Here is a 15,188-nt window from a genome sequence, read left to right as displayed (position 1 = left end):
GGGCACCACAAACAGATGTCCGAGGCCAAATCAAGAAAAACAGGACTATACCATTACACTGCCACCTCTGAATTTTAAGTTGGGGTTATGCACTCTGGTAAGAGATGTTCACCAGACATCTATCACACCCATCCATCTGCTCAGTAGAGGGTTTAGCGTGATTTGACGCTCCATAACACCACTTTCCAAGCTTCCATGTCCCAGTGGAGACTATGCTGTATGTTGGTTTAAGTAATGTGGAGCTTGCATATTGCCAACTTCGATTCTAAATGTTTTTGTGCAGATTAGTGTTCCAGTCGATGCCTGGAACTCCATGTTCAACCTCTCGGTCAGCGAATGGTGGTTTTTATGTATTATCCTTTGTAGCACCTTATGGTCACATTCAGTGAGTGTGAGGCCGTTGACTCTCTGAACTTCCATCTTAGCATGCATCACTGATTATCAACCTGGGATGGTCCAATTTGTCAACAGACCAAACAAATAAGTCTGCAGCATGGCATCTTATCAAACGTTTGTTTCAAACTCTGTCAGTTCCCTTCTCACAGCCATTTTGCCTGGACGCAGTTCCACTGACTTGGGACATCATATTCCTCCAGCTTATACTGGCTATAAACACGACTCATTACATGGCACAGTGCGCCTTTCCCATGGGGTGGTGTTCTCCATTGACTTCTTTCCAAGTAGTGTGTGTGTGTGCATAGTTCAGTCTAATGCCAACAGACAGAGCAAGTATGATGCTATATTCCTGGCATCATACTTGATCTGTTATATCTGGTAACCAAGGTCTCCTACAAGAGAGAAACCATATAGACAGATCAGAAAAAGAATACGAAACTGGAAAATGGTACAACCAGAATGCAACTCTAAATCAAAAAATTAGAATAATCAAAGAAAATGTGTTGATTGATTTGCAATTCTAATTTATTGCATAGAAAATAATTATCAAATATGAATTAGCATCATCTAAATCTATGTACTTTGTAGATTATATGGTTATATATATGTAAACACATAAAAATGTAACATAAATTATAAGAAAACTGTTATTTGAAAACATTCACAAAATTAGAATAATTTTTAACGTGGTTCAAAATATTAGAATAATGTGAAAATAAATGTGTAAAAAATTGCAGTCAAAGGGAAACATAATAATTAGTACTTTGCCTCCCCCTTGACTTTTATGACTATTCCTAAATAGTTGCACATATTACTTACTAGTGGGTCAGTCTTTTTTTTTTTTTTTTTTTTAATCAAAACATGATCATATGGTATGCAAACTAGAAACAAGTTCATTTTTGTCTCTTGGGACAACTTCTTGAAGACATATCTTCATAATTCCCCACAAATTCTCAATGGGGTTTAAATCTGTTGAGTTTGCAAATCAATGTAATTCCTTACATTGATTTGCAAACTCAATTATATCTAATGTAATTCCAATTCCTTGGAATTACATTGATTTGCCTTTCTTAGAACGATCTAGTAATGTTCGTGGAAGTGTGACAAGAAGCTGAATCTTGGTGAAAAAGGAAATCACTATTACATAAATCTTTCAATGCTGGTAATGCAAAGTGCTCAAGAATTTTTTGGTACACTTTGGAATTGACTTTTTCATACACAATATACGACCTACCTAATTCAAGCCCATATCATGACAGTGGTTGTAAATTTCACTGAACATTTCATGCATTCTTTATGAAATGCTTCTTACTTAAGATGTCGAATAGAAGGAATTCTGTAATAGAAGGATTGTGTCATTGATTGGGAACATTTGTGAAGAGGGCAGAGACGTCAAAACTGACTAATAAATTATCTTTTTCCAGTGTGATATCTTTGATTTTGTAGGAGCCAGGTGATAATTGGGGCTGTCTATACCTTTGACTATCAGCCGGAGTGGTGTGTTTTGTTTGTGAATCTTCGGTAGACTGTAAATCCTTGGGGAACGAGCATAGTGCAGAATTAATTTTTTAACGGTATCTTCGGGCCATGTGGTGACTGATTTAAGTAGCTTCTCCGTTTTCTTTTTTATTCGATTGGTAGGTTCATAGTTAACTAGTATATATGTGCTGTTGTCTGAGACTATTAGATTCATTTTTTCCAAATAAGTAGTTCGATTTAGAATAACTGTGGCACTGCCTTTATAGGCTCTAGTAATTACTCTAGTAAATGGATTTAATTTTAGTGATTTTACCACTGTTGATTCCAATTTTGTTAGGTTGCTGGTTATTGTTTTAGTATAATTTAAATTTAAAATGTTAGAGGTTTCCAAACATACTTTATCCGCTATGGCGGTAGAGAAATTCCAGAAAAGTAATGAGAATTGTGAGAAAAGCTAAAATGGAGTACGTAAAGAAATTGGCCATGCAAGCTAAAGGCAATCCAAAACCATTTTATTATGTCGCAAGCAAAACAAAGAATGAATGTGGAAAAATAATTTTATTGAATGCAGATGATGCATGAGTGTCGGAAGCTAAGGAGATTGTTCAGTGTTAATGAGTGCTCACTTTGCTAAGATATATCAACCAGGTGTATGTAGCATGGTGCTACTGCTACGTTGGATGAAGAGTTACAGGTTCATGAAAATGAGATTGGAGAGCTCTTGCATAACCTGGATAAGAATTTTTCAATAGGGACAGATGGAATATCTGCTCGTTTGTTAAAGGAATGTTCAGCTGAATTGGCCAGGCCTTTCACACATTTGTATAACTTGAGTCTCAGCTGAGGAATGATACCACAGGAATGGAAGGAATGTATGATAGTTCGATTGCACAAGGGTGGTGCAAAAACTGATGTGTCTAGCTACCGACCTATTAGTATCTCTGGTGTGGTAGTGAAGATTTTAGAGAAATTGGTAAGAACTCGCATACAGATGGGTAGACAAGCATGCAGACAGAACAGCAGGGTTTACTAAAGGAAGGTCATGTTTTAGCAATTTGCTCATTTTTTTTAACAATGTTATGGCCGAGTTGGATAAAGGGAATGGATACACTATGATAATGTTGCATTTTTCTAAGGCATTTGATAGGATACCACATGATAGGCTGTTGTGTAAACTGGAGAATATGGGACTGGAACATAATCTTTTGATTTGGATCAGGAGATGGTTGACAGACAGATATCAAAAAGTGGTATACAGTAGGTGTGAATCTGCCAGATTTAAGGTAATCAGGGTGTACCTCAGGGTTCAGTCCTTGGGCCATTATTGTCCAATCTATACATTAATGACATCAAGCAGGGTTTATCATCAGATTTGCAATTGTTTGCTGATGATGCGAAGATAGGCAGGGCAATCAGGGATGCTACTGATATCAGAAATTACAAAATGATTTGAATAGACTGGAAATCTGGGCTAACGAAAATGGTTGTCAGTTTAATGTTAGTAAGTGTAAAGTTATGCACTTTGGCGTGATTAGAGTTCCAGGTTATGCTACAAGAAATTGAAGAGGCAAGGGATCTTGTGTATTGGTGGATAAGAATTTAAAGTTCAAGGGTCACATAGCAAAAGTTGCAAATACAATTCAGAGAATAATTGCTATGTTGAAGCGAACCTTGACATATAGGATAAGGAAGTAATTTTGCCGCTTTATAAGGCATTGATAAAACCACACTTGGATTAATGTGCGCAGATTTGGTCTCCCGGGTTCCAAGGAGATAAAGAAGCTGTGGAAAGGGTGCAAAAAGAGTCACAAAGATTATATCCGGATTATGGGATTTAGATTATGAGGACAGATTGTGAGTGTGTGGATTACAGACTCTTGTTAACAGGAGAAAGGGGTGATATGATAGAGGTCTATAAACTTTTGAATGGGTGTTATAGCATTTCAACTGATGAAATTTTTCGTTATATGGAAGGCGGGAAGAGGACACGGGGCATCCATGGAAGTTAAGGTTGTTTTCAGTCAAGAAAGCATTAAGAGCTAGGTTTTTCTCCCAGAGAGCAGTGAGTGAGTGGAATAATTTTCCCTTATGGGTAGTGAGTGCATCTAGTGTGAATGAATTCAAGGGTAGGTATGATAGCTGGGTTGGGTAATTTACAGCCTCTCTCGATGAGTCCTTGACTCCCTGGAGGTCTTAGATAATAATAAATAATTATAATATTGTTTCGTGTTTTTAGCTTGGATGCTGTGTTAATGAGATGTGATTTAAAAGATAGCGTTCTATCTAAAGTGACTCCCAGATATTTCGGGAATCTTTTGTAGCTTAGCAGTTTGGGTAAATAAAGTCTCGGACAACAGCACATATCAACTAGTTAACTATGACCCTACCAGATGAATAAAAAAGTAAATGGAGAAGCTACTTAAATCAGTCGCCACATGGCCCGAAGTTACTGTTAAAAATAATAATAATAATAATTTCGCACTATGATTATTACTGTGACAGTATTTAGACAGTATTTAGAATACTGTCTCAATACTCTACTCACGCTTGCTTGAGAACATTTCAGTTCTTAGCTATAAATTGTTGAGTTTCACCTTCTCTGAATGGAGAGTTATATGAAACTTCTTAACTTCTGATATGTCACTCGTTCAACCCATGTTTAGCAAATGATTAATTTAAATCCACGCGCAAATGATTCTTCACACACGTCAGTCCTGCAACTACTGACATATATGCTATTTCTATGCTCTCCTCAAAGCTAATTGGAAAAATTTGGAATATTCTAATATTTTGGACCATGTTAAAAATTATTCCAATTTTGTTTATGTTCTCAAAGAACAGTTTTCTTATAATTTATATCTAATTTTTATGCATTTACATGGTTATATAATCTACAAAGTATGTAGATTTAGATTATGCTAATTCATATTTGATGATAATTATTTTCTATATAATAGAATTGCAAATCATTCAACACATTTTCTTTTGATTATTCTAATTTTTTGATTTGGAGGTGTATGAGAATTTTAACATGAAATGTTAGGAGAATGTTATAGGAATAGCACATACAGATGAAAAATTGGAGAAAGTATTAAAACAATGTGATATCAAAATGGCTGTCATAACAGAAAGGAATTAAAGAACTAAATGATTATATTCAAATATGGTGGAAGAAATATCTGAAAAAGCAAAAGAAGGAATGACACTAATGATATCTAAAGATTGGAAAAATAAAATAATTAACTATAAATACTGAAATGAAACAATAAGAGAAACAGGATTGAAAATATAAAGAGGAAACCTAACAGTATTTGGTGTTTATGATAAAGAAGAATCCGAGGACCTTTGCAAACAGCTTCAACAAATGATTAACAATACAATTAAAAATGACTACATATATGAGTGATTGGAAAATGCTAGAACAGGAAACAAATCTATAAAACACTGTATGTGAAATAATGGGGAAACACATCAAAATAAGAATGGACTAAGGACTCTGCAGTAATTTGAAAATAGTAAATTCCTTTTATAGGCAGAAAGGAGTTGAACAAATACACCTTGGAAGCAAAAGGTACTAAACTATAATTAATTACATAATAGAAAATTAAAAAAAAGAAGAAAAGACACCAAGGATTTGCAGAAGTTTACATTAAGAAACAGATCGTTATCCAGTTACTGAAAAGTTGTTTGATACCTCTAAAATGGCTGAAGATGAAAACAAACAAACAATAATAATAATAAAAAAATGAACAGTAGAAAGTGTATTTAAAATAAAATTATTACAGGAGAAAATATTAGAAAAATGTACCAAATTTTAAATTTACTAAATATAGAAGTAAATGAAAATATTAAAATAGAATGAATTTAAGAATAAATACAACATAATAAAGAAAGCAGGTATGAGAGCCTATGGGAAAAAAAGAAAGAAAAATGGAAACTGGCACTGCAAAAATGGGCATCAGAAATTGGAATGAACATATAGAAAAAAAATGAAACTTATAGATTTATTTTCGATTCATATGGGTGAAATAAATTAAATTATAAGAAAAAGAATGCCATAGCTAAAAGGGAAATTAAAACTTTATATGGAGACAGTTGAAAACTGAAATAAGTATGTAAAAGAACTAGAAATGTTTAAATAGAACAGTCATCAACATAAAATCCTGAAATACCTGCACAAAGAAATTAAAGAACAGAGTAGTAGAGATATAAGTAAAAAGGAATGGAATAATTATTATGAAAACCTTTGGAAAGATAATGATATTAGCACTCCTGTATGTAACAATAACATATCAGAATTTATAACATTAGAGGAATTAACTGAAATTCCAAGGAAAACAAACACAACAAAAAAAGTAAATGATGGAATAAATATGGAATCATTTAAATGTGCCGACTTGTAACTACATAATAGACTACTAAATCTATTAAATAAACTTTTACTAACACGAATGGCTCCAGATAATGAAGAAATTCACCATGTTGTCTGTTTTCAAAAAAAGGGATAAATCAGAATGTTCACATTATAGAGGAGTAAGTCTCTTTGATTTTGGATATAAAATATGTACAACAGTATTGAAAGGGAAAATAAACAACTGTATAAAAAATGTGGATGAACAAAACTTATAAATTGTATATCTATTGTATGTATTGATTCAGTCTTCACTATAAAACAGCTAATTGAAAAACAGATTTCAATCTAAATACTGGTATTGTATTCATAGATTACGAAAAAAGGCTTTGATCTAGTAAAAAGAAACAAACTCTTTGAAATATTAGTTAAAATTGAATTATCTCCACAATTAATAAATGCAATTTGGCAATATATATATATATATATGAAAATTCTTGTGGAAAGGCTTAGACGTTGGTTATACATTCTTACTAAATAGCTTAACAGAATTACAACGTACAATAGAATATACATTAAAATAAATTTTAACACGTTTGCTGTCAACTACGAGTATACTTGTAGTTTGTAAACCAGCTACACAAGCCAGCTATGAGTATACTCGTATGACGCTTACCGCCGGCAACGAGATTACTGTACTGAACTTGAAGAAGTGAAAATGCTTGGCTTGTGGAGCTAGCATCAAAACTGTGTATTCCCATAGAAGGTATATGCTCTGCACAAGCCAACTGCGAGTATACTCGTATGATGCTTACCGCCGGCAAGGAGATTACCGTACTGACCTTGAAGAAGTGAAATTGCTTGGCGTACGGGAATAGACTATGCCGAAGTAGCATGGCAGCGAACGTATTAATACACTTCCAATATTTCGGCAATGTCACGTTACCATTATCACAGGAACTTAAAAACAAGACTCGTGCATGTAAGCAAGCACAACAAACAGTAAATGAGGAACAAAGCAGGAAGCTATTATTTCTCCTAAAAGTCCTGATTCCTCCTCCCCCCCCCAAGCGGGCAATGTTGGTATTCTTGGCCTATTGGGCTGAAGGTCTTCTGATGTAGGTTTCCCAAATTTGGGAAACCTCAATAAATTTGGTTGCATGAGACTGCCCCAAATTTGGGAAACCTACATCAGAAGACCTTCAGCCCAATCGGCCAAGAATACCAACATTGCCTGCTAGGGGACACCATCAGGACTTTTAGGAGAAAGAATAGCTTCTTGCTTTGTTCCTCATTTACTGTTTATTGTGCTTGTGTGCACGTGTCTTGTTTTTAAGTTCCTGTGATAATGGCAATGTGACGTTGCTGAAATATTGGAAGTATATTAAAATTTATCATCATCAAATTCCTGACATGTACCCTCAAGGGGTGTAGAGGATATGATAGTACTACATGAAAAATTTACATCATTACTAACTTCCTATCTACAATTTTCCTCCAAATCAGTCTGTTACTTGTCAAGACTCCAACATTATCAGATCATATATTTCTATCATCTAAGGCACTTTGTACCGTATCAATCCACTTATCTTGGTCTTCCTCTGGGTCTTTTTCCTGCCAACCTGGCAGAGGCTGTTTCTGTGATTATCTACTGTACATATTTTTTATCTAGTTTATTTAGTATTTCTTTATCTAGTTTAATGTAAAATACTAGTCTTTTTAGAAATTTTATTTCTAAACTTTCTAATTTCTAATGTTATTCTTCATGGGTCATTTTTTTTTTTCACTGTCTGTGCTTCAATTCTATGTAATCATGATAGGTTCAGCTAAAACACTGAATATTCTTAATCTTTTATTATTTTGCACTAAATCTACTTTAAAGATATCATTAATCATACCTATAATTTTATAATTTATTAATTTCATGTTTAGGATCTGTTTCTTTAATGTAACTTATATTATAGCCAAGATAATTAAAAGGACTGATATATTTAATTGGTTTGTTATTTAAAACTCTTTTGCTTCTGCTTTCTTCTTTTAAATACCATAACTTTCATTTTTCAAAAGATATTCTCATGCCTTATTTAGTCTGCACTGTTAGCCTAGTGGATTTGCACTTTGCAACCATATGCTTGGGGAAGGAGTGTCCCAGGTTCGATTCCCGTCGAAGACGTGAGGAACTTGAGGATCTTCCTCAGGCATAGCCAAGTTAGCCAGTCTTGGGCGCGGGCAGTGGGGTTTTTTCCACCAGTTTATCTGGCATTTTTCATCCCGCAAGCAGGCAAACCAGCCCCGTGAACATACGCTACTACAGCCAAAAATATATCCCCCCCCCAGCGGTAGACTAGGTGACAGGTCGGTTGGGAGTGGTACTAACAAGTAGTCGCATCTAAGTAACACGCGGACCCTGCATAGGAAGCGGGAATAACGTGTAGTGAAAGAAGAAAATTCTCATGCCTTATTTGGTATCAACCTCATCCAGGTTGTATGAGCTAAGTGGGTTATCTTCTGTATTAACAGTCAACAATTGATTAGCTGCATGGTTCTAATTGTATTTCTGCATTATTTGCATATTATTATTCTTTTAATATTTCATTTAAATATACAGGCAGTTCCTGCTTTATAAGTTCCTAGGTTTAATAGTTATTTTTTCGAGTATGAATAAAAATTGAAAATATGAGCATTAATAGCAATAAACAAATGCTAAACATTCGTAAATATGCGATTTGAAACTATGTGCCTAACAATACAATGCTACTGTGCTCAGGTTATAATATTTTGTCTCAGTTTATTAATAATTATGAATGATTTCAAGAACCAGTAGAGGTTGTACAAAATGAAACAGAAGTTGTCATTAATGTTGCTAACAACTTGAGATTCCTACAAATGGCATCACTGATTTGCTTCAAAGCACACAGTGGAAAGCTCAGAAATGAAAACCTCCATGAAATGGCAAAATATGAAAAAGAAAAATATTTAACAGCTGAATAATATTTATTTATTATTAACATTTATTATTAATATTAATAATATAATAATATTTAATATTAACAGCTGAAAAATATTTAAACCGGGTTCATTCCTTTACTCTCTCAAGAGGTTTGATGAAGCTTTACAACACCAAAAAAAAAAAAAAGTAACTTAAGATTTTCAACTCAAGATTCAAATTTCGAGGTGCACTAGAAAAGCTGCTATAGATTTTAAAAATCTGTAGCTATTGTAAAATTTATAAAGAAAAGGGAAGAGTGGCTTGGAAACAAATAACTTATAATTTGCTTGATTTTAAAGGTTATTCATACTTTGGATTTTTTGAGAAAAAAAAATTAAGTTCTCATAAGCATAAACTATTGTTTATTGACATTTATTTAACATTACTATGGTCAAATTTCATTGTTGAGAACATAACTTATTTTCAACATTATCTTTATGGGAAATAAATTCCTACTTTAATGGAGTGCATGGAACAAATTAACTTGCAAAGCTGGAAACTACCTGTATATATTAAAAAAAGGACTCTGAACAAGTTACTCCTTTATTTTTATCCATTCTGTAGATCACTGATTTTTTTTTTTTACAGCTATGGTAACAAGCTGTATAACTGAGAGGAGACCTCCACATAGCCATTAAAGGAATGCGGAGAACCCACTAGGGCTTCTAACCTAATGTCCAATCCTCACCTTCTCGTGGTGCACCCTGTTGGGCATCTACCTGGATACTGAACGAACGAGGATGGGCTGGCAATTTGGGATTTAGCCGACCAAATTATACTCTTATTGCCTTAAACCAATATACAAAATGATGGTACAACATGACAAAATTTCATGCTGGCTGTGGCGTCGCCCGATTACACAAGGCCCACGTTGTTTTTCGTTCTGGTTCGCCAGGGAACCAGAACGAACAGCTAAAAGTCAGCTACTGGAACAAATCTGAAAGCACACCCCAACCCAACATCACCGGAGTTAAAGATCGCTACTATCGACATAAGAAGCCTGAATGGCAAAGAAATGGAGCTAGCTGAAGAATTAGATAATTATCAGATCGACATTATAGGGGTGACTGAAACAAAAAAGACAAAAACTGGTGAGATCTTTCTGAGCAATAAATACGAAATGTTATATTCAGGAAATGACAATCAAGGAAAAGAAGAAGTAGCCATAGTATTCAACACAAAATACGAGGCTAATCTTCTGGAATGGCAGGCAGTCTCAAGAAGAGTGATGTGGGCAAATATCAGAATGGGGAATTGGACAATGAGACTTATTTGTGCCTATGGTCCCACAGAAGGTTCTACTAAGGTAGAAGTGGGGGAATTTTTTGATGCTTTAGACAAAGCAACTGACACAATGAAAAGGGAAAAGTTGGTCCTTGTTGGGGATCTAAATAGCAGAGTAGGAAATGATTGTCAGACATACAAAAATATTTTGGGAAAATTTGAAGAAAAGAGCAAAGCCAATAATAATGGCAAGTATTTGTTGGATTTCTGCTCAGGACATGGACTGGTTATTACTAACACCATGTTCCAACATAAAAATGTGCACAAATTCACATGGAGAGATGAGGCATGGATTAAGTCTCATTGACTATGTTATTGTTGGTAGTGATGTTTTCTCCCTGGTGCAGGACACCAGAGTGTACAGAGGATTTGAAATTGGAAGTGATCACTATTTAGTCTTGAGCAGGATAAAATTGAATTTCATATTGGAAAGAATAACATGTAAGAAAGTTTTAAAGCAAATAAAAGTTGAGCAGCTCTCAAATGTGAACTGTAGACTAAAATACACAAAGATTATTGAAAAAAAATGAACGAGTTTGAGAACAGGAACCAAACCTTGGAGATTCAGTGGCAATCCTTGAAGAAAACATTGATGGAATCTGCCACAAAGGCATGTGGTGAAGTTGTCTGCAAGGATAAAAAAATCAGAACTCCATGGTGGACACAAGAACTTAAAGAGGCAGTGAAGGAAAAGAAGAAAGCATATCAAAAGTTCCTGGCAAATAAGTCAGCTTGTGCTCTTAGAGAATACACAGACAAATATAAGAAAGCGAAACACTGTATAAAACTAGCTAAACAAAAATCATGGGATGACTTTGGGAAGAACATAGAAAATAAATATCAAGAAGGTGGCAAAATATTCTGGAGGTTGTTGAAGAAGCTTAGGAATGGAGGAAAGAGTGCTGTAAAAGGAGTCAGAGATGATGAAGGTGACATGAAAATGGTAGAAAAAGATATCCTTGAAGTATGGAGTAATTACTTCGAAAAATTGCTAAATGAAATAAGCAGTGATAGCACAGTGGTAAAAAACATTCAACAGGCATACAGTCAGGAATACATATCCATACTTGAAGTAGAAAAAGCAATCAAAGGCTTGAAATGTGGAAAGGCAGCAGGAGTAGATGATATTCGACCACAAATGCTGAAGTATGGTGGTATAAAAGTCTTACAGTGGCTGCACAGCATCGTTCAGAAAACCTGGACAGAGGGACGAATTCCTGATGATTGGAGTAGAGCTCTAATAGTACCCATATATAAAAAGGGAAATAAAACTGAATGTGAGAATTACAGAGGTATTTCCCTACTGAGTGTGCCTCGCAGGATCTATGCAAGTATACTTGAGAAACGGTTGAGAAGAATTGTGGAAGAAAAGTTTGGAGACGAACAAGCTGGATTCAGGCCAAATAGAGGCTGTCAGGATCAGATCTTCACTTTACGACAAATAGTTGAAAAAGCATGGGAATATAACAAAGATCTGTTTTTAAGTTTTGTCGATCTGGAAAAGGCATATGACAAGGTGCCAAGAGAGAAGCTATTCAATACGTTACAGTTATATAGTGTCAGTGGGACATTATATCAAGCAATACTTAGTCTTTATTTGAGTTGTAAGTCAGCAGTTAGAATTGAAGGAAGTACAGGAAGATGGTTTAATGTTAAATCTAGTGTGAGACAAGGATGTACATTATCCCCTCTGTTATTCATTATTTATATGGATCATATTATGAAGTAAAGTGGTATTAAACATGAAATCAGAATTGGAGATGTTATTTGCTTTATGTGGACGATGTTATACTTCTAAATAAATCCGCTACAAGGTTGCAAGATTCCCTGACTAAATTGAATAACTGTTGTAATAGATTTGGTATATGAAAGTCAGCAATAAAAAGACAAAGACAATGAAAATAGGCAGAATCGTTGAAAATGTCAACTGCGTTGTGAACGGAGAGCCTGTGGAACGAGGAAATCATTTCAGCTACTTAGGCATGATTTTTAGTGAATTCAATTTGTGAAATGAATTTTAATGAATTTAACTGAATAAATTTATATGGAATAAGAGAGAAATTAGTCGGGACACTAAATTAACTCTATACAAGACAGTGTTCAAACCAGTTTTAACTTATGGATCTGAGAGTTGGGTCAGAAGTAAAACACTTGACCAAAGACTAGAGACTGCAGATATGAGAGTCCTGAGAAAGATTATAGGTGTGAACAGATGGCATCAATGGCAATATCATATTAAAAATGAGGATATTAGGAAAGAACTTGACATTGTCAGCATCCAGGAAATGCGCTAGCAGAGCTAATCTCAGGTGGTATGGTCACTTAAACAGAATGGGCGAAGAAAGATTAGCAAAACAAGTGTTCTCTGCAATGTTGGCAGCAAAATGACCCAGAGGAAGACCAAGATATAGGTGGATTGATATTCAAAGTGCCTTAGACGATAAAAATATAAGATCTGATAATGTTGGTGTCTTGACAAGTAACAGACTGATTTGGAGGAAAATTGTAGATAGGAAGTTAGTAATGATGTAATTTTTTTCATGTAGTACTATCATATCCTGTACACCCCTTGAGGGTACATGGCAGGAATTTGATGATGATGATGAAATAAAGTCATAAACACTGTTCCTTCTAATTTGTCCTAGTAACAGAATTGCTGAAATCACCAGTTAAGAGTGAAATCAGATGTCAGCTCATGGCAGTAAGATATACGAAATTGTAAGTAATATGTAAGTAAATAATCCAGTAGGATTATATAGTCCACGTAGGATCCAGGTAGTGATTAAGCTGACATGAAAACTGAGGATAAGGATATCCGATATTTCTGGAGTAATTATTTTGAAAGGCTGCTAAATGTGAAACAAGCAGTGACAGAATGGTAGTAGAAAATTTTCAAGAGGAATGCAAACATATCAATACCTGAGGTAGAAAAAGCCATCAAAAACCTGAAATGTGGAAAGTCATCTGGAATAGATGATATTTGACCAGAAATGCTTAAATATGGAGGATAAAAGTTTTGCAGTGGCTACACTGCATACTTCAGAGGGCCTGGTCAGAAGGTGATATTTCAAATGTTTGGAGTTGCCATCTATTAAAAAAAAAGGAAAGGGAATAAAGCTGAATGTGGGAATTACAGATGAATTTCTCTGCTGTTCCAGGTAAGATTTATGCCAGCATAGTTGAAAAGAGGTTAAGAAAAATGTGGAAGAGAAATCTGGAGAGCAAGCTGGGTTCAGGCCAAATAGAGGTTATCAAAATCAAATTTTCACTTTAAGACAAATAGTTGCAAAATCATTGGAATATAACAAAGATCTGTAGTTAAGTAAATCTGGAAAAGGCATACAACAAGGTGCCCATACAAAACTTTTAAAAGCACTTCAATTATATTGGGTAAATGTAACATTATACAGGGCAATACATAGCCTATATTTAAGTTGTCAGTCAGAGTTGAAGGAAATACAGGAAGTTGATTTGATGTAAAATCACGTGTAAGACAAAGATGCATATTATCTCCATGCTTATTCATTATATATATATATGTATATATATATAGAGAGAGAGAGAGAGAGAGAGAGAGAAAGTTTTTTACCTTGGGTGTACTATATGTTAAAGATACCAAGAAATTTTATAAACTTGGTTTTAATCCTTTTTCCCAAGTAAGCTAAGTTTGTGCCTGAAGTAATTTCAGGTCTGAGTTAACTCGTGATAAAGGTGGCATAAGCTCTGATCACTTGCCTAAGTATCCCATAATACAGAGCACATCCCCTTTAAGGAGATGTGCTCTGTATTATGTTCTCTTCTTTTTTCATAGCCAAAATCAGATTCTCCATTGGTCTTCCTGATATGTACTTTCAGTGCATTGCTATCCCAAACATGTCATTATTTTTAGTATCTACATATGTCACTCTTTATTACTCCATCTTTCAAACCACTGTTAATTTTTCCACTCTCCCACATTTCCAGTATGAAATATTATGTAGATAAAACAATAAACAATTTCTTGGTGATTATAATAAACAACAGGCATTGTATATTTGTATGTCACTGGACTTTTCACATCACTCACTTGTAACATAAAATAGCCAGTAATTCCATTCCTTCCATCATCTGAACTCCCATAGCATATAATAAACGGTTTTATGGGCAATATTGTGTATAACTTTTGAAATGTAAGACTGTAGGCTATCAAATACTTAAATTCTGGATTGCTGCAATACTTATATAGTTTCATTAAAAATAATTTTTTTCCTTTAAGGCGTGGGCCAAGCAGCAAATTTATTCCACCAGTGGCAAACAAAAAATCCTGTCCAAGTGATGAGTAAGTTCTTATTTATTTTTCTCAGAGTTTCTTTTATTAGTATTCTTTTATCATTAGCATTGCATCAGCTTATGAATAATGAACCACTGTGTCAGTTGATGAAAGCATTTTTAACTTGTTGAATTTTAATTTCTTGATTGTTGAATTTGAAATGTCTACTATATTGATAGAAAGGAGGATGTGACCAAAGACTTTTCTTTTGCATTCTAATATACCATATTCTCAATTCCATAAGAAGTTTCAAGACGTGTAGAACAGGAAAATTTATTTTTATAAGTGTATTGTATAAATTTATTTAAACTATGGAGATCTCTGTCCTTTGAATATCAATTCTCACTCGTGATATGATTTAATAATTTTCATTTGCTGAT

The 15,188-nt window shown here is 34.3% G+C and overlaps 1 protein-coding gene across 3 annotated transcripts in view; it reads left to right on the top strand.

The window, feature by feature from the left end:
* Positions 1-15,188, top strand: part of LOC150092456 (fidgetin-like protein 1) — a 222,289-nt gene that overhangs the window by 71,057 nt on the left and 136,044 nt on the right. For all 3 annotated transcript variants that reach the window (XM_090415025.1, XM_090415024.1, XM_090415026.1), the window contains one exon: positions 14,755-14,817. In XM_090415025.1, coding sequence (XP_090271151.1) covers positions 14,755-14,817 — 63 coding nt within the window. The remainder of the gene's footprint in view (positions 1-14,754; positions 14,818-15,188) is intronic.

This window comes from Typopeltis vanoorti, chromosome 26, assembly GCF_054136105.1.
Source record: "Typopeltis vanoorti isolate ZY-2024b chromosome 26, IOZ_Tvanoo_1.0, whole genome shotgun sequence".
In the NCBI taxonomy this organism is placed as follows: Eukaryota; Metazoa; Arthropoda; class Arachnida; order Uropygi; family Thelyphonidae; genus Typopeltis; species Typopeltis vanoorti.
The sequence above is the reverse complement of the archived record's forward strand: the minus strand, read 5'-3'. Positions and strand labels throughout refer to the sequence as shown.